The 23,497-nt window shown below is 41.8% G+C and overlaps 1 protein-coding gene across 1 annotated transcript; it reads left to right on the top strand.

Annotated features, from left to right (window-relative positions):
* The first annotated feature begins 2,829 nt into the window (after positions 1-2,829).
* Positions 2,830-6,614, top strand: LOC133907497 (sucrose transport protein SUT3-like). Its single transcript, XM_062349550.1, has 9 exons — positions 2,830-2,943; positions 3,978-4,043; positions 4,228-4,326; positions 4,430-4,494; positions 5,140-5,224; positions 5,305-5,338; positions 5,438-5,613; positions 5,691-6,245; positions 6,328-6,614. Exons 1-9 carry the CDS (start codon positions 2,830-2,832, stop codon positions 6,607-6,609), a joined length of 1,476 nt encoding a protein of 491 aa, XP_062205534.1. The 3' UTR covers positions 6,610-6,614.
* Positions 6,615-23,497: the final 16,883 nt, after the last annotated feature.

Raw genomic sequence — 23,497 nt, 5'->3', positions numbered from 1 at the left:
ACTATTATCGGTGCATACAGCTTGGTCCATTATTACATCATTGTAGCATCAAACTCAAAGCTGAAAATGAACCGGACAAATATAATAAACTACAAGGTGTTTGATATCTCTCATCCACCACATAGCCTCATATCAAATTGTCATCTGTTCCTAGCGAAGCCATGCCCACCAATTATTGACAGGAATCTGTTCTTTGAGGGAGCACATGAACATGTTGCAAACATACGTACTCTAAATGTTGCGTTGGGGCGGTTTGGCCCGTGCAGGTCGAGCTGTTCTATTCTAAGGGCAAATTGGGCAAGAGGCTCCATCCATTTTTATTTATTTTTTAAAAAGAAGATGAAAAATTGAGAAGGCTCCTCATTGCAGCAACACCGTTACACCGTACTCTGGTAGAGAAACAGTGCCATGGTAAAAAAAATCATGAGAGAAAAGTAGTATCCATCGGCTCAGAGATGTTTTGGCCTTGTTTGGATAGGTCAAAATCGTAGCTTGGCCAAGAATTTTTACTAAATATACGGACTCATCCACACGAGTGCACGGAGGCTACAAATCCCATCTGAACAAGGCCTTCGGGTGGCAAATATCATGGCATTACACCCATGATCCATGATCCACCAGAAGAAAACTTACCGAGTCCACCGGAGCTTAATTTCTTCTCCCACACCACACTATCGCCTGCATTCTCCTCTAGTGACGCCTCTTCCTTCTTCTCATGGTTACTCTTCCCATTGTGATAGTGGCATCAACACTCTGAGGTCAAGCATATGACAATTCTCGTCTTTCTGCGGGCGGTGACTACCCACATGGATTGCACTCCAGATAGGTACTCATGACCATATATAGCCGCTTCATATGCTCATTTTAGGGCTTAGCATACAACAAAGAAGTAGGCTAGGGGCAGTGGCGGACTTAGGAACTTTATGTAGCAGGGGCAAACTTTTCCCTTAGAAATTAAAAGGGTACGATACACTCGACATTCAATACAAGTAATGGTTCAGATCACATTCAATTTCATAGGATCTATGTAAAAAATAGCAAAAATATAGAATGTGGCATAAAGGTAGTAAATTTTACTAATATGGACTCATAATGATCGAAGCACTCATTACATGCCCCCAAAACTTTAGAGAATCTAGCGGGTGCCTGACAAGAATAAAAATATATGAATTCAGATGTTAGTCACAAATAGTGTCTACAACAAACAAGATAACATAATTAATTAAGCATACACAGTTACATAATAACACATCAATACAATACTCATCCCTCAATGCTCATCACAGATGACTAGATGCCTAGAACTCTAGATCATACAATCAGTATTGCACTACACCAATTGTGATTTGGGGGAACCTACCAATTCCGACGTCGATGGAAGAGGACGGGACATTGGGCGTAGAAGATCAGGCGACATCAAGCGGTGCAATGTCTGAGCTCCTCTCCAACGCCGTCGGGCAATTAGTGGCCTGGCCCTGCACCGGCGTCACTTGCTCTGGGCTCGGGCAGATGGGATCACAGCCTCAAGAGAATCACGCCCTCATCACCTCACGAGAGAATGGGACCGCAGACGCGGGATGCCGAACGGGCTCGGCCACTCGAGGATCAAGCTATCAGGGCGTTAGGCGGACCACGGATGGGCGCTGGCATGTCGTGACGTGCCACCGTGCCACCTGCTGACTATTGTCCTGCTCGGTCTCAAGAGCATGTTGAGGCTGCACGCGGACCACTTGGGAGTCAATAAGCAAATCGAGCCTCGCTTCGGGAGCATGCTGCAACACTGACTGCTCGAGAAGCAAAAGGTTGGACATCTGGACTATACAACTCAAGGCCACAAGAGGCGGACTACGCCAAGGCCCTAGAAAGGGTACTCTAGATTCAGCCCAGAAACCTGGAGTGGCTGCCCCTGCTTGCCCCTAGGGTGGATCCGCCCCTGGCTAGGGGAGGAGCAAGACAAGAGAAAGTGGGGAACAAAGAGGCCCATGAGGCAACATGTAAATAAAACTAGGTAATCCTACCTACTGATAGCGGCTCATTGTTGCAATTGCACCCGCTACCATGTCATTCTACCTCTTCCTTGCATTGCGCCTACGTCCGCTACCAAGCGGTTAGGTGGCAAAACAAAATGGCATGGTAGCGGGTGCTAGGTTCAATCGATGCCAACGCCCGACAATTCGGCTACATGGATTGCCTAGGCTAGCCGACCACCACCTTGCCAGAGTTTGGTAAAGCCCTAGCTCTTGTGCAACCACCTTTTAGAACACTTTAAGGTTACCAAACAAAGTTGCATGGATTTTATGTGTGCCCTTCGCTCCCTAAGAGTTTGAACAGGGGTTTGTAAAAATATTAAAAGTAGCAAATAAGTATTATAAACCTTTATAGAGCTATCCCTTCATCCAAACATCCCCATCGACATGCTCTAGCAATAATACAGGAGGAGGTATCCAGAATCAACTGTTTATCCATCCATTTAGAAGTTGCCTAAAATAGATAGAAGGCTAGGATAACAAAAAAAACGCATGCTTAAAACAAGGACCCCTTTCCCTGTGGCCCTGTAGCAGCTCAACGCTGACCGCTCTCGCTGACCCCACGTGTCAGCCACCCCACCGCGCTGCCCCGCCCTTTAAGCTCCTGGCCACCGGGTCCTCCTCCTTTCCCTCCATTACATGCATCCATCCACAGACACACGCCTCGTCTTCCTCCTCCTCCTCCGTTTCCACAGACCACAGGTGATCTCCTTGGATCTCCCTCTGGCTAGCTAGCTAGCTAGAACCGACGATGGCCGACGGCACGGAGCACTCCGCGGCGGGGAGCGGCGGCAAGCCGCAGATGAGCCTGGTGGGTCTGTTCCTCGCGTGCATGGTCGCCGGCGGCGTGCAGTACGGGTGGGCGCTGCAGCTCTCCCTCCTCACACCCTACGTCCAGGTATATATATGTATACACGTACGTGCTCATTGTTTTGTTTCTGAACGAAGGCTGTTGTGTTTCTTCGTGGTGTTTGGCAGATTGCTACTTTGCTGATAACACCTAATGTCCTTCTGTTGGTTGCAAATTTTGTTTGGCGAAATGTAGACAAGTTCTGATAGGTGTGTGTAATGTGTGCATTTTGGCTAAATCTTCATCTTTTCTCTGTGTTTCGGAATGGTTGCATATTTGGTCCAGATCTGCGCCCTTGCCACTGAATTTTTAGTTCTATATTTTTCTTGGTTCGATATATATTTTACTTACCTTCAATCAGTTTTAAAATCAAATTTTTTCATTTTTTTTTATCTTCAATCAATTTTCATCTTCGACCGTTCCTACCACTGGGATATTAGCCCGTTCTCAAATTCATTTGTTTGAGACAATTGATGTACAAAATGGTTTTATATTAAAGCATGAACAATTTCTAGACGGATATACCTCACAAAATAGCAACCATTGACTATGACTTCACTGGATGATATTCTAACTATAGCATGCAGTTTATTCTATTGTAACTTATTACTACGGTTTAGATAAGGCTCTTGTTCTTTTCCATGAACCAATTCTCTTGATATAGGTAACGTGAGAATAGATATATACCTGCATTAATACCAAGAGGTTTTTGCTGGTTGTAAATGCTCTATATGCAGTTTCATATGCATTATATATAAATGATATATACTTGAAATAAATCAGTGGCTTCATGCCACCGAATTAAAAGTTACTCCTAGTGCATATCATTGAAACAAATAGTTTTCGCTTCTGCTGACTACAACATGGCAATTTTGGTCAAATCCAAACAAGAATCATATGCATGTAAACGATGGTCAAAGCTCTCTGAAAAGAAACTCTAGCCTTTATGATGTGCAATGATATTACACCCAAACTAATAACTTGTTTGCTTTGACATTCTAGCTAGCTAGGAAACTGAACTAGCTTCGATGATCAGCATTTTTCTCATATGTGCCTGTATTTTTCCATCTGATTTGATTATCAACCTTTAATTGCTACAGACGCTGGGAATTCCTCATGCTCTTACTTCAGTCATGTGGCTGTGTGGACCTATTGCCGGCTTACTTGTAAGTACCCGCGACACCGCGACTATATAAAACTTGAAAAGACGTTCATCGATCGCGTCGTCGGTCATTAGTATTTCAAGTGATTGATTGATTTTACTGTACTGGGACTTTTATATATCAATCTCCAGAGCAGGAACCAAGAATAATTTTCAGTTCTAACTTGTCGATCGACCGCTTGGAGCAGGTGCAACCGTGCGTCGGCCTCTACAGCGACAAGTGCACCTCCAAGCTTGGGAGGCGGCGGCCGTTCATCTTTTCAGGATGCATTATCATCTGTATATCCGTGAGAAATATCTAACCTCTTGTTCTTGTGTATCTTGATTCGCCGGCCTGGTGTTTCTTGATCAAGAGCTGACTAACTCTACTTGAGCGCCTGCGCCCAACAGGTCATTATCATCGGGTTCTCGTCGGATATCGGGTACGCTCTCGGTGACACGACGGAAGACTGCAAGTAAGTTCCTCGATCGAAACACATTTATATTCAGTAGCCATAGATTCTTAAGAAACTGTTTTTTGATCCACCAAATTTCTACTATAATTTTCATATATGGGAGAAAAATGCTACCCCCTCAAATGGGAGTAGTATAATTCTATCTCATGTTCCAAACGAAAGTCAAGAAGGTATAGTGGTTGGTCTGAATGATGAAGGATATTGACGTAACCAGGGATTTTAATTTTGTTTTATAATTTTTTTTACCGTGAAAAGACCAAAATTCATCATCTGCTATGTGGGTCTCACATATCATTGAAAGAAATTTTTGGAGTTAGAGGGCCGTTTGGCACGAATCCGGTTCCTGGATTTATTAGAGCTGATATTTGGGTGGATTTCTTGATACTAGCTCCAAGAAATCCAGTATTTAAAACTGTGGGTGGATTGCAAATATTTGGTTTAGTCATTTGATTTTTATTTTAGATAAAAAATAAATATTTTAACTAGTTCATTTTATTATACAAACTTTAGATCCAATATGGATCTCAAATCTGTAGTTGTGTCAAACAGGATCTAAATATTTCGTTTCTCTCCGAAATTCCCAAAATTCGTAAAATTTTGACGAAATCTTAATCCCTGACGCGACTGGGAACCCATGTTATGCAGGGTATACACGGGGAAGCGGTTGCACGCGGCGGCGTTCTTTGTCATGGGGTTCTGGCTGCTCGACTTCTCCAACAACACCGTGCAGGTGAGTCGTGCGAGCTGAATCAGCTCAAGCTCCATCGTTTCAGTAGCTTCATCAGTGTCTGTCTGACTCGTGCTCTGCAGGGCCCGGCGCGCGCGCTCATGGCCGATCTAGCAGGTGAATATGAGCTGATTGATTGAGCTTGTTCGATGCTTGTTGATCGATCGACTGCGATCGTTTCTGAAATCAGCCTGTGCCTGAATGTGAATTTGACAGGCAGCCATGGCCCCAGCGCCGCCAACGCGATCTTCGTCTCGTGGATGGCGATCGGGAACATCCTGGGGTACTCCTCTGGCTCCACCAACAACTGGCACAAGTGGTTCCCGTTCCTGCAGACGAGGGCGTGCTGCGAGGCGTGCGCCAACCTCAAGGCCGCCTTCCTGGTCGCAGTGGTACGTTGGGATCGCCGCCGCCGCCGCCGTCGTCCCGTGCATGCGCATGTCTAATCCGTCCGTGCGTGTTGTGGTAGATATTCCTGGCCTTGTCGACGGTGGTGACGATGATCTTTGCCAAGGAGGTGCCGCTGGACCCGGCGGCGGCGAAGCAGAGCGAGGGGGAGCCGTCGGGGCCGCTGGCCGTGTTCAAGGGCATGAAGAACCTGCCCCCCGGCATGCCGCAGGTGCTCATCGTCACCGGCCTCACCTGGCTGTCGTGGTTCCCGTTCATCCTCTTCGACACCGACTGGATGGGCCGCGAGATGTACCACGGCCGGCCGGACGGGAGCCCCACCGAGGTTGCCGCCTTCCAGGAGGGCGTCCGCCAGGGGGCATTCGGACTGCTCCTCAACTCCGTCGTGCTCGGGATCAGCTCGTTCCTGATCGAGCCCATGTGCCGGAAGTTCACCGCCAAGGCTGTGTGGGTGATGAGCAGCGTCATCGTCTGCATCGCCATGGCCCTGGTCACCGTCCTCAGCTCCTGGTCGCTCGGCGACATCGTCGGCAACGTGCAGGACGCCGCCACCACCGATAAGGGCCTCAAAAGCGCCGCGCTCGCACTCTTCGTCTTCCTCGGCTTCCCCTTCGCGGTAAGCATCTTTTGTTGCAGAGTCAGAGCCTCCATTAACTTCTTGTCACTCTAGAAAAAAGAGCTCACACTTGCACTCGCAGGTCCTGTGCAGCGTCCCGTTCGCCGTGACGGCGCAGCTGGCGGCGAGCAAGGGCGGCGGGCAAGGGCTGTGCACGGGGGTGCTGAATATCTCCATCGTCGTGCCCCAGATGATCATCGCCGTCGGCTCCGGGCCCTGGGACGAGCTGTTCGGGAAGGGCAACATCCCGGCGTTCGGAGTCGCCTCCGTGTTCGCCTTCGCCTCCGCCGTCGCCGGCGTGTTGATGCTGCCCAAGCTGTCCAAGACCAATTTCCGGTCCGTCTCCATGGGAGGAGGCCACTGATGATCAGTTTCAGCCGGAGCACCTATATTTGGCTTCATGGTTACTTTGTCTGGATCATGTTGTTTACTTTATTAGCATTTGTTTTCATATTCCTAGCTCTAGCTCTAATAAGGATTGCAATCTTTTAGTGTCTAGATTAGTTCGAATGTTGGTGATTTGCATGTTTGTCTTTGTGTTCTGTAGACATTTAACTTTGAAGACTAAATCAACCAAATTTGAGCATGCATATTTTTTTTAACAATGAAACCCATTTCCACGATCTTCTTTGAAGGCAGGATCGAGCGAGACCGTTCCGTACGTATCTGTGCGAGCGCTCGAGCTCAAGCGTGGATTGATTCAAGCACTAGGGTCGTGCGAGCGCCGTGCTTACCAACCGAGCTAGTGTCCGGATGCATTTGAGCATGCATATGAGCCGGTGTTAACAGTATGGGCTGGAAACATTAATCGCCACCCACCAATAGCGCCAATGTGGCCTGGTTCGTAAATCTCTCGGTGGATAAGTTTGAAATTTTGGATGAATTTTTTGCAAAAATTCTAAATCTGATGTAATTTATCTAGAACGATTATCTTGCTGGACATCATTAGCGGCGGCGGCTGAGACCTGAGGAGACGCAGCCTTTGAGGATGGTTCATGAGTTGGGCTTGGGGTGGCCGAGAAGATCCTGGCCCAAATTAAAAATCCTGTCCTGCTGGCCTAGTTTGTATATTATTATGTTTCACAATGCCACTAAGGACTCGTATGGAAAGTAGCACAAAAAAAATTAGATTTTTTGGAACTGTAAAACTGCTAGAAATTTTGTAAAACTGCTTTGTTCAAATAACCTATGAAACTTGGGACTACAAATGGAGGCTTGCTTTCAAGGCTTACCTATATTGTGTAATTTGCGTCTCGATACCCGTCTTGCATCCATGGATGTCCAATTCCTCTACAATTGGCTCAGGCGAGGGGAAGGGAAGGGGGTTACGCTCTATTGAGAAGTTGGCCTTGGTCGATCCAACACCTCCGGTCCTTCGCCACGTGTCACGTGAGCTTCTTCCCTTTTTCCTCTCCCTTAACTCCCTTGCCTCCTCCTCTTTCCCTTAACTCCCCTGCCTCCTCCTCTTGTCCGCCGCCGGTGGTGACCCTTGAGCTACATTGCATCTCGCGTCCCTGCCCCACAACCGTCCTTTTGCAGCAACCATCCGCTCGCCCTGTTGCTGCTGACCACTTCACGGAGAACGTGTGTAAGAAGATGGGATGGCTGCACAGAATATGAAGCATTCAAGTTGGATCTTCAAATGAACGCTCCAGATGGACTCTATGGTGAAGGAAGAAAATATAACCAAAAGCCCAAAACTGCAGGACATGACCGCACAACACGTGGGACATTGGATCAGGCATCGACGGCGACCCATCGACTCGATGGGCGAATGGAAGGAAGAACATCTAAACACGCTCTGCTTTTGCACAAGTATGATCTGGGGCTCAGGGCCATTCATATTCCACACCTTCACAAAGGCCAGCTAGGTTCATTAGGTGAGAAACAAGTTAAAATATGTCTTAGTTTATATGTGATAAATGATTGATAATATTGTGATTTTTTTATTGATTTGAAGATTACACGAGCATATATATGTGTTGCAATTATGATCATAGTTAACCAAAGTTGCAGAAAAAATAGAGTTAGCGTGTTTATCTTTAAGTCCAGAAAAATTGTACACGCCGGATGATCCGATACTTAGGATTTTGTACATACGAAAGGTCCGGCATTCAAAAAAGGTTCACACCGGAGCTTTTCAACTCATAAGTAAAAATTGAGGTACACGCCGAATGGTCCGACGATGGAAAGCAATACATGTCAAAGCATTTCTTCCAGAGAGGTTGCAAATCGGCTTTGATAGACTTACATGCGCCGGATGGTCCGACGATAAGCAAATATACATGCCGTAGTATTTTGTCCTAGAGGAAAAGATTGAAGTGTGCATCGGATAATCTGGCGATGGAGTGAAGTGAACGCCGAAGTTTTTTCTTACAAAGAGGTTGCAAACTGGCTCTGATGGACTTGTACTCGCTGGATGGTCCGTCGTGCAACACCGGATGCTTCATCGGATCTTTTCTTGCAGAGACGGTGCAAGATGGCTGGTCCAGGGAAGAAGTATACATCTGATGGTCAGACGCACAGAAGTTGTGAACACCAAATCATTTGGCATTCATGATTTTTTGAGATGTGCATTGACTGAGGATTTTGATTATGGATTAATCTATAATAGAGTTGGAGATATGCGTTTGCTTATCTCATGATGTGCAGGTGATGGATGTAACTTAGCGGTCGATGACGAGATGATCGGGACTAAGCGAGGTGTCTGGTGCCAGACGATCGAGGATGCTGGGCAGAGTCAAGGGTGATCCTAGCTATGCAAATGAAGGTCAAGCAAAGTATGGAAGGGGTGATGAAGACGGCGTGTTGACAAAGTCAAACAAAGGGGATGTTTATGTAAGTGACGAGGCGGCTCGAGGGAACAGAAGCGGGAGAGACTTGCCGACGGTCAAGATCACAAGACAAAGTACACACGTCGATATCAGGATACTTGCTTAAGGTAAAAGCAAGTGACAGCAAGTCACGTTTTGAGAAGCGTGCGAGGACAATTTCGTGGTTTGGTCTCAAAACCGTGGAAGGATGGAGGACACATGGTATCATTGCGAAACCTGCGTCAAGGCAAAGCTAAGTTGTGAATGCACCTCGGCCGTTCGATGGATGGAGCGAGAAATAGACCAAAATGCTCCGATGTTAGGTAAGCTACCTCTCTAGACCTATAAATAGAAGAGTAAGGTTGTGTGGGAGGTACTAGGGTTTTAGAGGAAAGGAGAGAGGATTGCTTAGCCTAGGTGTAGGTGAGAGCTTTTGTAAGTAAAACTACTTTGTAATCTATCTAAAATTAGGCTAATCTTTGCAAGAAATTAAGTGCATATTTCCTTCAATGTTTATGTTCATCTTCTTTTAGTTTCCTTCTATTAGCTTCTTTGCTTTGTTACGAGCTTTCTCTTTTCGATTGAGATTTTTATTTTGGTTGATGAGCTAAGATTTTCCCACATTGAAGTTCTTCTTTCTGTTGATAGAGGTATAAAACTCACATACAAATGTATACAAGTGGGTTTTAAATTTTTTTTCCCACAAGATCATCAATTCGGAGAATTTCTTCTTCCGGTAATCTTTAGTTTGGAGCAAAGATTTAATCCATCAAGTTGTTTATGCGGCGATGACTCGTAGTATGAGTGTTAAGGGAACCTAGTGTTCATCTATATTCATGAGATTCAAGCTTTCTTTTATTGTAGCATGTATTTCTTAATATTTTGCTTTTACTTTTAGTTTTGAGATACGTTAAGTGATAAAATAGACAAAATCATCAAAGAAATTTATACGACCCATATTCACTCCGTTCTGATCACCGTTCTCATCCTAGTATCCTACACAGGGCCCTCTCTCTCATATACGTACGTACGTATGCATGGGCCCGGGCCCTATCACGTAATGGACCATACATATATGGATGCCTGAATTCGTAATCATCGTTGCAAGTACTTGCTCCGAGAATACTTCCAAGAACGTGCCATATGTGTACATATGGCCGGCTTAGCGTATATTGTTAGAAGTGTCTGTATGGTCCCTACTATAGTACTACATCGTGTACTCGTGTCTACCAGTGGTGTGTCGTAAGTCCTAACCTTCACAATGCTTGAATATATACGTACAAACACAAGTTCATGTATACACATCGTCAAGGTTTATTTTGGATTGCTTAATTTGTGTGCATATCTATCAAAATTAGCCCCGCTGTTAAAATACAATTTGAAATGATTCTCAAATCAAAAGCTATCTAGGCATTGCGACCAAATGTTCGATATAATTCTTTCTGCAAATGATATCGGACAATCCTAAATAATATATACTCCTATGCAAAATTAGTGACATTTTGGAGAGCGTGCAGTCACTAATTTCAAGTTTGGCCCTTAATATTATCTTATATACTTAAGATTCGTCATATGCAAATGGTATATAGTGGTTCCTCCCAAAGCATAATTTGAAAACATCTTAATTAGGTTTCAACCATATATTTCAGTAGATATCAATGAACGAACTTGTGTTTTGAGGATTGATTGCTTGGCCAAATTCAAAAATAGACAATATATACATCGTATATTGCAAAAACAGATAACATATCACTGTATTTAAAAATTTAGCATGTGTATTTGGCACCTCATTTACCAAAAACATGATTTTGACACATGAGATGCCGAATACAGCACTGTGCACTGTATTCGGCACATCAGATACCGAAAACGGACTGAGGTGTCGAATACGCTGCACAGTCACCTCAGGTGCCGAATACGCACGGGCAGCAGCGAAACGCATGGAGGCCACGCACGGAAGAAAGCTAGAAGCAAGCTAGTACGTATGTGTTTATGTTTTTTTATTTAATTCTCGATTTTATTTGGAGTACAAAAGTAGTCTAAAAATTCTAAATATTTTATAAGTAAATTAGAGTTCACTAGCAACCTGTTTTAATTTGTTTGATCCAAAAATCCTAAACCAATATTTAATTAAAATTCTCTAAATAAGCCTACTTTTATAAATTCTAGCAATTTTTAATGCCTCAAATAAATTCCTAAAATCTTGAAAAATTCACTAATATTCTTCTCATGTGATGTACTAATTTATAAAAATATTTTCAACCCTAGGTTATTTGGTGAAAAAGTAAGTTCCTTTATAATGCTCTATTTATAAGTATTTTATCATTTCTTATGATATTCTATTTTTAATTTAATTTGAATAAAATAAATTCAAACATGTACAAAACCTACAATCAAGTGCATAATATATAATGGGAGGCTTAATAGATGCATGACAAGAAGCTCAGTTATTGTGCTATTAATAACTGAGTTGGTTATGATGATTTTTTGATGAATTTACCATTTGATTGTAGGTTTCGTGCATGTTTGAATTTATTTTTATTCAAATTGAATTAAGAAGAGAATATCATATGAAATGATAAAAATGCATATAAATGGGACATTACAAAGAAACTTACTTTTTTACAAAATAATCTAGGGATCAAAATATTTTTATAAATTAGTACATCACATGAGAAGAATATTACTGAATTTATCTAGATTTTTTGGGAATTTATTTAAGACATTAAAAATTGCTAGAATTTATAAAAGTATGCTTATTTAGAGAATTTTAGTTAAATATTGGCTCATGCTTTTTAATCAAACCAATTAAAACATGTTGCTAGTGAACTCTAGTTTGCTTATAAAAATGTTTAGAATTTTTAGACGACTTTTGTACTTCCAAATAAAATCAAGAATTAAATAAAAAAAACATAAACACACACGTACTAGCTTGCTTCTAGCTTCCTTTCTTGCGTAGCCTCGATGCGTTCCGCTACTGCCCATGCGTATTCGGCACCTGAGGTGTTAAATACGATACACAGTGCTGTATTCGGTACCTCATGTGCCAAAATCATGTTTTCGGTAAATGATGTACCGAATACAAATGTTAAATTTGTAAATACGATATTATGTTGTTTATTTTTGCAATATACAGTGCATATATTGTCTATTTTTTAATCTAAACAAGTTAATCTAAAGAAGAAAATCATTTTCTATTAAATTTACATTTCATTTCTTCGCATGATGGGTAACCTGGGAGAACTAATGCTTGAACTTAGCCTTGACTGCTTTGATTGCCAGATGGACATCTTTGAAAACCCAATCATTCATGATCGTCCAAATACACTAGCACATTAAAATGATTACCTCCATTGAGAAAGGGACTGACAACTTGACCTTGAATCTTTCTAGAATTTGCAATGGTCTCAAGTGAATTTGATATGTTAAACCCAATAGGGCCCAACATTGCTTGGCAAAATTGCAGAGCAGAAAATAAAAGGTGTAATCTACTTTCTTCCATCTGCAAGATGCAGAGATCACATGTGTAAGAGGGAAGATACATATTCTTTTGATGTAAAAGTTCCCTTGTGTTCAGCATATCTTTAACAGAAGCTAGAAAAAAAAATTATGTTTCATTTGGCAGCAGGATTGCCATGTCAAATTGTAAATAGGATGAACTAGCCTATGCCCAATAATTATTTTATAAGCCCTTGCAGAGGAGTAAAAACTATTTCACTATAACCGAATAGGTCATCCGTACCGTCCTATTAGTGCCGGTTCTTAACATTCTGAGTTCAATCAATGATTGAGCCGGACTGAACCGACACTGATACTCATTATCAGTGCGAGTTCTAGTCAACAATTGGCACTAATACTTCAGTGCCAGTTCGTAAACATGGACCGGCACTGATAATTTTTATCATTGTCGGTTCGTTAGTAGGATCGGCACTGATACTCTTTGAGGTAGATCTGAAATTTTACAGAGATAAAACACATTCGTGAACAAGTCTGCATACGAGCTCTCAGCCTTATCTCCTTACCCCTCACCGATGGAGCTCTCTCTCTCTCTCTCTCTCTCTCTCTCTCTCTCTCTCTCTCTCTCTCTCTCTCTCTCTCTCTCTCTCTCTCTCAATGCATTCGCTGCCCGTGCTGCCTACAACCCTCCTCACCCTCCGCTCCCCACTGCCGTCCCCTCCCACGAGTAGTACTTGTCCAGCATGACTCTTTCTCCCCTCCCACCTCTCTGTCTCTGTTCATTGCTCGGTTCTTTTCTCCAATTGATAGTTCGCTACTGTAATAAACCTAGGTGGTGAGGAGAATAGCTGCACGCTTCTCGAGCTAGCGTAGTTGCTCGATGTATACGATTATCTCTACCCCGGAAAGGTGAGATCTTGCTTTCCTGTATTCGTTAAAAAGCTGCCCAAGTGGATCTGACAGAGCTAGTAGTTCCCAAGCTGCCTGAGAGGTGGGTACTTGGATGTGTGAGTTTCATGATTTCCTGTGTGTTAATTAGTCCAGTGAGAGTATCAACTCTTATAGTGGATCTAACGGTTATAGTGGTTCTGAAATTTCAGGTTTATGGGTTTGAGAGCTGCCATAGTCACCATGGCAATCTTGGTTTCCACATTTTTTGAACTGAAGATTTTGCCACACAGTCCGGCTCTTCTAGTACTACAGCCTAATTGTGCTCTTCGATCTGTGGATTGGTGAGTTTGTTGCAGATGATTTTTTGGTTCTCTAGTACTCTATTTTGATGTGAATTTGTTCAATTGTGGTAGTGATGTGGTTTGACCCTAAGTTTGTGGTGGCCTGGTGGGTGAAGTGAGAATTAATGAGGCTTGTACGCATCGATCTATTGTGTGTAACATGTTTGGTTGATGAATTGGTGAGTCATATTTGGAGGTACAGTCTCTGATCTGCTCTAATGTTGGGTTGTGCGAAATGTCGGAGGTGAAACATGGAAAGCTAGATGTGTTTTTGATACGTGATTTCTATGGGACAATGCTATTTGTGAGGAAACGTCTAAATAGTAGTCGAGCTAATCATTAGGATGATCATTTTTCATAATTACACAATGATTAATCCGAATATCATTTCGGTAGTCCCGACATGTGTTTACTTTCAGGATCAGAACACACGTCTTTATAACAAACACATCATCACAAGACATAATAAAGAGTGAATAATTAAATTAAGTTACAAGTCTTTAAGTATATTAACTTTACAACAAGATACATAACCTGAACATTTGTTAGAGTAGTTACGTAATGGAATAAGTTATATGACGATAAAAGATGGGTAGCATCGTTTGCCCTAGGGCACCACCCCAAAATAATAACACGCGAGTAGAGTAGCATTACTCTTGCCCGTCGCTAATATCGGCGGGTGTAAAGTAGCTAAAAAAATAAATCTTTCTCACCTGAAAAGCAAACAAAACACGTGAGTACGAAGGTACTCGCAAGACTTAATCTATAATGGATACTTATAAATAGCCTAACTCCAAGGAGAATGCATATGGGTAATTAGCAAGGACTCAGCCATAAAGTTTAAGTAACTTCATATGCAAAAGCGATTTAGACTCAAGTGTAAGCATCTACACGTAACCAAAACACCCTTGTAACCTGAGATCATCAACATAACAAAGTTGTAACTTATACCATATCAACTCCTTATCAACACCATCAACCACTTCTCAACATACCATTACAACATCCCGATATCAAAAACTCTACAATTGATGTAAATGGACGGAAGGATGCTCATAACCAAGAGCCCAGCAATTCAAATTATTTTTACATCCTACAGGGGTACATCTTTACCCACACGACACGAGAACCATTCAACTTGTGTCACCCGCTAAAGTGTACACAAAGGGGTACCCATGTCAACCTTTTCCAATTGAGCCCTGACCATTTGAACATGTACCTATATGTGCGGAGGTACACTAGGGCTACTCCCGGAGAACCTTAGTTACGCCTAAAGGTGTGGAGGTAACTAGAACTACTCTTTGAGTAAATTAGATACATCTACAAGCCTATTATGCCTACAACAACTTTACAATGTTACCTCTACAAGTCTATTATGACAACGACACCATAGGCCAACAAGCCAAAAGGTCACAACTACAAAAGGTAGTCGGCTTATCTTACCATTATATCAACATGTGGTAAGTACGAAAAGTACCAAACCAACTACAATAACAGTCGGTCCTTAAATGATTCAAGCGGCCTAATAGCATCCGAGACTCCCTTCTCGAGCCTCATTGCCCGTCCGAACCTCGCTTCATCTTTACTAACTTACACATCCCTCAATCATCATTGTCTTTGTGAATAAAAGTAAGCCCTAAGCTCGCAAACGATGGTCGAACCATCGCTTGACTTCTACCGATGATCTAAGCCTTGCTAAGCATAACATATTCATTTTAAGTTAGACCATTGAGTGCTATACATATGGTTATAATATATCAAAGGATAACAATACCAAGGAAGGGTAATGCAATAATTAGGATCTACTCTCCAAAACCCGATATCGACTAAGTATCATGTGTGACATACATATAGCATACTTTATCAAATTAAAGACAACATATGATCCAAAATAATGGGTGTAAAATGTTTAGATGCTTGCATTGATCAAGTGCTTCACACACAATATCACAATCAGGTTCCACCTCAAGAATACCTCCATCTCTCTCCGGTTCATCGACCGCTAAAAGAAATAACGGTGCATCACAATTAACGCGATGAAATGCTATGATACATCCACCAAATACCATGAAAAATGAATGGAATATGAGATGCCAAGTAGAATATGATGGAACAAGAATCATATGAATTAAAGTACGAAAGTTCATGGTATAAAAGATTTATTTAAGGTTTGTTCAAAAAGGATCGTAATTAAGCTAGCTATTAAGATTAAATGAGCTTCACAATTTAAACAGCACTTTCATACCAAATTATATTTTTCCTAGATATTATTGATCATAATATGAATTTTCCAAGTGGTTTCATAATCTTAGGACATTGCATTAATTAACTGTGATTTAATTAAGCCAAAACATATTTAAATAATTAATTAATTGTAAAAATGGATTCTGGAGTTCCACATTTTTAACATGTAGTTCAAACTCATACAAAGATAATGAAATTGGTCTCATAATGTTTGGAGTTCTTATGAATTAAATATGAAATTTACAAGCTATCAGCAAAGTAAATGAAAAAAGAAAAATGTTTGATGCACAATAGAATTTGGAGGGTCCAGGTTGAACTCGGAACCTGTGGGTGAACCTCTGGGTGGGGGTCCTCTGTTAAAAATTATTTGGATTAATCCAGAACCTCCGGGTTGTAGCAGAATGTGAATTTTTCGATAATTCTTCGATCGATTCGACTTCCATATTAAAGTCTAATCCACATAAACATGTATTGACACTAATGCATGAATTCTAAACATGATTTACCCACTCTACAAGCTCAAATCACTATCTCTACTCATCCAAACCTTCCTTCTATCTCTAATGCCTCAAGAACACAATGCTACTTCGCCATTCCTTGATTGCAGCCCACAAATCCCATCAAAATACCAACTAATTCATGCATCATCACATGGAAAACCTAGGAGAAACCCAAGGTGCTTTCCCAAGGTTTGTGGCTTTCGATTTGGGGAAGAATCGAAGGAAAATCATGGAGAATGGAAGACAAGGTGCTGCTAAAATTTTAGAACAAAGTGGTGACGAAAAATAATTTGCAAAACCTTCAAAACTTCATGCATGCAAGAATTTCTTGGATGGATGGAGAACTAAAGAGGTGGGGAACATGATAGAATCACATGCATACATTGATTTTGCTCTTGAGAGAGGAAATTTAGTGGAGAGCTTGAGGGGGGGGGGGGGGGGTAGAGGAAGAACAGCAGCTCCCCTTCCTCTTTGCTAGCTCAGGCGGAGTGAGGGAGTGAGAGAGTGAGCACGTGAGAGAGGGGGCAGGGGTGAGGGGCTGCTGGTGCTGAAGAAAAAGGAGAGGTGTGGGCCGGCCAACTCAAGTGGGCCCCATTTGCTAGATAGATAAGCTATATTACTGCTGAAAATCCTATTCTTCCATCCTCCTTTTCATAACCCAAACCTAGGTGCTCTAGTGCTCCAAAAATACTACGAATTTTTCTACCGCAGATACAAAATGAGATGAACCCATTTAAAATGGATTCAATCACAATGCTTACGCGGAACTAAAACAAAAGAAGAACTCTAACGTCGGGTATTTCATAATACTTAGAAATTTTTAAACCACCAAAAGAAATTAACAAACACTCAACAATTAGAGATTATGCTTATGATGCATGATTGTGTTTAATGACATTATTATAGAATTGAGACTTGAAAATATTGATATATCTGGTTGATCCATTCGATTTTGTAATATGATGTTAGTACTCTGCAAATCAGCAAGTGCATTGGTTCCATGCATACACGCTGAAATCATTTTATTTCTAAAATGTGAGTTTTTTTTTTGTCGTGTAATATGTATCAGTGCCGGTTGGTTTTAGGAACTAGCACTTATAGTGCCAATATCAGTATCGGTTCTCTGTTAGGAACCGCCATTGATACTGCAAGTATTAGTGTCATTTCTCTGTTAGGAACTGGCACTAATACTGATTATCAGTGCCGAGTAATCAGTTTTTGGTTCAAAAATTGTCACTGATAGCGTTTTTGAGTCGGCACTAATGACTATTTCTGTAGTAGTGTTTCCCCATAGGTAAGACCAGTTGTCTAGATCATCTGAGAGATTTACATTGTTTAAGTGGATTTCCAACTTATGCAATTGCTCAAAAGCTTGAACTGATAGAGGGAGGTTGAACAAATGATAGAGGTGATTAAAAGCTACTGCAGATTGTATAGTGATAATGTGGGGGAATCGTCCAAACAGTATTGTAGTTAATCACCAGGAGAATCATTACTCACAATCACAACCTCAATGATTAACCAGAATGTCATTGCGGTAGTCCTGACATGTGTTTACTTACAGGATCAAAACACATGCCTTTACAACATATAGCATCACAACACATCTTAAGAAAAAGCAAGTAATTAAATTACATTACAAATTCTTAAGGATTTACCAAGTTATTAAAATTTACAATAAAAGAGAGCTAGGAGAAGACTAAAATCTGCTCAACTCCTAACCTGTAAAAAAACTACGCAATGGAAGACTAAAACTATACAACAAAAGCAGGATGGAACCACATGCCCTTAGGCTCCGTCACAAAAGCACGCCAACAGAGTAGGATGCACTACTCATACCCGCCACCACTATCGGTAGACGTGAAGTAGCCAAAGACCAACTCCTCCTCACCTACAAAACCTGTAGAGCAACTGAGTACAAAGGTACTCGCAAGACTTAATCCATAATAGAAAACTTATAATTAGCCCGACTCCAAGGATCATACATTTGGATGTTAGCAAGAAAAACGGCCATATGGTTAAGTAAAATTTACATGCAAAAGCAACTTGACACATACATGTGTGAGCACCTAAACTTAACTAACAACAATACCACTATAACCTGTAAAAACCAACTGTACATAAATGTAACTAAAACCATAATGAATATATATGTAATACGAACCATCTCCACCATGACCAATCACAATCTACAACGGAACTCTACAATGGTGCACATGGATAGAAGGCATGCTCGCGACTGAGAGCGCGTTATTTTGAAATATTTTTACACTCTGCAGGGGATACTCCTTTACACGAGGACCATACGGCTTGTACCACCTGCTAAAATGTACACAAGGGGGTACTCGTGACAACCTTTCCCAATAAACCCCAACCATTTGATTTATGCATCGCTCAATGCAGAGATATCTAGACTACTTCTGGAACAAACTAGATACCTCTTCCAAACCCGTCCGCTCACACCGTCGATGTTTAGGTCCAAATGATCACAACTACAAAGGTATTCGGCTCATCTTACCATTAGATCGGCATGTGGTGAGTACGGTAAGTACTTAAGCCAACGACGGCCAACTATCGGTGCTTAACCGATGCAAAGCGCTCTACGGTATCCGGGCTCCTTCCCCGAACTACCCCAGAAACCTCCTCCAGGGCAGATGATACTCCTAACGCCGCTCACATCTCGTCTCATGCTCACCACTCATCAACTCATCATCAATATCATTGTGTAAGTAATTATTAAGCCTATGCTCACGAATGATGAAATATTTCACCGCTCGACTTATACCGTAAACATATGCAATACTAATCAACTCGTATCACATTTTAAGTTAGACATTAACATGATTATGTCCGGGCTACAAGGATATGGATCAACAACATTGAAGGAGCATGATTGAAGAGCAACAATGCATGCCAAAATATGTATGAAAACATGTTAGATGTGCAAGATACATGAATTAATGTCACACTAAGCAATCTAAACGAAGTCAGAAAAATATCAGGAGGCCAGAGTATCCGGGTTCCAGAGTATCCGGCCAACCTCCGGGAAAGGGTTCTCTGTTAGCTATTTTCGATTTAACTTGGAACCTCCGGATTGGTCCGAACTATTCGGGTCGTGCCAGACACTCCAGGTGAGGCTCCGGGCGAGAGTGCTTGGTAAAATCTACCGGTTTAACCCGGACCCTCCGGGCTTACCCGGATTATCCGGGTGGGGCAAACTTTGACATTCTAAAAAATCTTCCCTTGGGTGATTCAACTCGCATGACAGATCTTTGCTATATAAACATGTATATACCCTATCCAAAGGATTCTAGACCCAACTTGCACCCTAAACCATAACGATTTTTTAATATAATTCAATGGGCTTTTTACTGTTGAATCTGGAGTATCCGGGTTTACCCGAAGTATCAAGACTATCCAGAACAGTCGTTTTCGAGGGGATTTTGGGGTCGATTTGATTTGCGAGCCACAACAAGTCTAAGGGAAACATGCTAGGGATAGTTCAAAGAGTCTGGAACTCACTCATCAACCTAGCAACACGACTTCATAGCTCAAATTCGTCCAAAACTACATTTTGCTCTAAAAACTCAAGAACATCTAATAAACTCAAGAACAACTCGATTCCTCCATGAAAACGAAAATGAATTGGATAGATGAGTAGCTTATGAGCTTGTGATCGTGTGGATACCACATGCATACCTCAAATCCTTCTTTTGAGGTTGGATTTTAGGGAGAGGGAGAGAATGCTTGAGAGAGAGTGAGAGGGGGAGCTCCTCCCTTGCTTTGGCTAGTTGGAGAGGGAGAGGGAGGCATGGGGGAGTGAGGGAGAGAGAGAGGGAGCAGTGGCTTGCCCCTCTAGGTGGTTAAAGAAAGGGTCCATTTTAATTACGAATTTTATTATTTTCTCTTCCGAATTTATTTATCTCATCCAACTGACTTTAGATGAATTGCATTAACGTTCTCAAATAAAATTACACAAAATTAAACATAATATTTAAGAAGTGTGATTATACTTAATTGTGTAATTAAGGATTTAGGACGTGACAAATAAAATCCTTCTTGTAGAAAGAAAATAATTCAGAAAAATTTTGACTTGGGATAATTCCATCCCACATATCATTCCAGAAAAGCACATAATTCTCATCACCAACATGAGCAGTGGCAATGCATTTGTAAGTATCTACCAGTTTTACTATGTCTCTCCACAAAAAGATCTCTTTTTCCTCGAGCCAGGAAATTGTCCATCGTAGTAACAATTATTCCACAACAGATGAACCCATGGAAGATCTGCCACGTTATAAAATTTGTGTAAGTGTAAGGAAACAACTTTTCGAATTAATGGAGTGGTGCACAAGCTAGACAGAACACCGCATAGTTGGAACTTGGAACCAAGCAGTTATATATTTGCATTGGATCAATATATACTTTGTCTTTTCACCATTGCATGTACTTCCTCCGGTTATAAATACTTATCGTTTTTTATTTTTTACGGTTTTTTTGCAATTTTGATTATTATTTTCTATTAAAATATTATTATAATATTTAATAAAATTATAAAATTATAAAATTATATTTTAAAGATAAATCTATATGTGTTATTTTTAATTTTTTTAACTAAATATTTTGAAAACTATTGACGATCAAAGTTTTAAAAGTTTGATCGAATTTTAGTCAAAGCAATAAGTATTTATAACTGAAGAGTATATCTTGGAGCTGTTAGAATCATCTCAAGTTAAAACATGGTTGCGCATCCTATATATGCATCAGCGAACGGTGGAAAATCATTTGGATTAATGATGGCTCAATGCAAATCATGTCAGAATTTGTTTTCAGTCAGTCAGTGCAGTGCAGTGCAGTTCTATAGAGATTGTGCGTCTAGATGCCCATTCTTAGTGTAAGAGAAAATTGGGCATCGTTCCATGCCAAAACAAAGGCATGGGTTTCATATTAAATATATATGATCGACTAGCTATAAATATAAATAGGTTTCATGGAATTACCTATAAATTTCATGGAAGGACGTCGGGGGCACAATGCAGATAGGGTATAGCTCATCATTCTTCTTTTTAAGAAAAGGGACTTGAAAATTAAGGTTGTGAAAAGCGTGGGTAAGCAGCAAGAGGTGTAGAGACTACTACATATATAAAGAAATTAAAAGTTGGAAATGCAGCCCTTATGGTCCCCAGTTATCTTGGCAGTTAGCTCTGTGCTGTGTATATAGTCCTCAATTTTGCAGTGCTACTGCATGCACTCGTGCCCCAATTGGTTGCAAGTCCGAAATAGAGAAAGGGAGTGAGTAGGTGTTGGTTTGGGATTAGTGCGGGGCTGGTTTAGAGATTTAGATGGAGTGGTGTGGGGTGGGTTTTGCTTCCGCCTGTTCTTACCTGCATGTCTTTTGTCCTGTTCTGCCTCATCTTGAGATCGGTGAAATTTTTCTTGCCCCGCACCGCCCCGTCTCATAGAGTTTTGATTTTGACCCAACCCGACTCGCTCCGATTAAAATTATTAAAAAATTTAAATCAAATTTAATTAGAAGATAATAGCTACCACAACATACAAATAAATAAATAATTATATGTAAAATTCACGAGACCTAATATAACATGACAATAGTTACATACATATATTAATTTATAAAAAATTCATTACAAAAGGATATTACACTTAATAAAGCATGCATGTAACATTTACTCCAGGGTAGAAAGGGGTGAGGCGGGGCAAAACTTGACCTGCCCCTGCCCCTATCATGCCCCGCCCTGATCGATACCCCGTCCTGTCTTATCCCAACTAAGACATGGTGGATGGAGACTCGACGGGTCGGATGAAGGCTTAGACCTCTAGGCTGATTTGAAGGGCTTCGGCTTTAGATTTTACAGCTATAGCTTGTTAATTTATTGTTTAGGATATCAGCACGTCAAAATATATCTCTGGCCATTGCCTTTTCCATTATATGTCAGTAAAGCATACCCGAAATATAATAGTATCCAAATACTTTTGATGGCAAATCCATTAATATAATTTTTATTATTTGACAACTCTAAATATTTTAAGCATACTTGTGGTCGAAATTTAAAACATATGCATAGTGGCATTCTAGGATTGCAAACGAAAATGAACGGCATACAAATGTCTTCAACGTTACTGCTTCTATGATGAACATCAAACTTTTGACCAACCACGTATCTGTGATTCCTTGTAATGAAGTATAAATTGTTGATTATCTGATTAATTTCACGCAAATTCCAGTTCTAAGCAGAGCTTTCGAAGTAATAGGACGAGAGTGAAAAACATCGGATAAGAATTCAGCAACAAATTAGAGAAATGTTTCCCTTAAAGGGTGGCAACAGGTCGAGCCAGATCAGGGTCCTGCAGGTTTTAGACCCGATAAGAATAGGTGAATTCATCCTGCGGGATCATCGGGTCGGGGCCTGCCTCAAATCAGGGTCAGGGCCAGGGGTGCATTTGCTCCCAAGGATGCCGCACGAGCCTCGAACCTAACCTGTGCGGCCATGGCGGCTCCTATGCTGCCGGCGGCCACCCCTCCCCCTCGCCTGCGGCCATGGCGTCGCACCAGGTCATCTCCTCCCTCCTCCGCTCTGCCTCTCGCCTCCGCGGTTCCTCATCCGCGCCATCGCCGATTTCGTACCTCGCTGATTCCACCGCTGTCGATCCCGATTCTATCGTTGCCGCTCCCGATTAGATTTCGGGTCTGCATTGTTACCATCAAGTGCCCCTCCCCACGCCGCCCAAGGTGGACAACAAGATCTGCATCCTCTCCTCCATCTGCGACCCATGCCTTGTCAACCTCCTTAGCTTCTCTGACCCCGGCCCCGGCCCAAGCCCTGTCGTGCGCCTACTCGTATTCGAGTACATGCCCAACGGCACGCTCTACGACTTGCTCCACTCCAACCTACGCCTGCCCTAGCTAGCCGCGCCACCTCCGTCTCGCACTCCAAAGCTCCAGAGCGCTCCACACGATCAACGACGCCGACTCGCCCATCATCCAC

This window comes from Phragmites australis, chromosome 24, assembly GCF_958298935.1.
Source record: "Phragmites australis chromosome 24, lpPhrAust1.1, whole genome shotgun sequence".
NCBI lineage: Eukaryota > Viridiplantae > Streptophyta > Magnoliopsida > Poales > Poaceae > Phragmites > Phragmites australis.
The sequence above is the reverse complement of the archived record's forward strand: the minus strand, read 5'-3'. Positions and strand labels throughout refer to the sequence as shown.

Bases quoted from the DNA above. Each gene is read 5' to 3' on its own strand.
- LOC133907497 (XM_062349550.1), top strand. From the start codon at position 2,830: ATGAGCCTGGTGGGTCTGTTCCTCGCGTGCATGGTCGCCGGCGGCGTG. The intron at 4,495-5,139 runs GTAAGTTCCTCG...CATGTTATGCAG, and splicing joins GACACGACGGAAGACTGCAA to GGTATACACGGGGAAGCGGT. The intron at 5,614-5,690 runs GTACGTTGGGAT...GTGTTGTGGTAG, and splicing joins CCGCCTTCCTGGTCGCAGTG to ATATTCCTGGCCTTGTCGAC.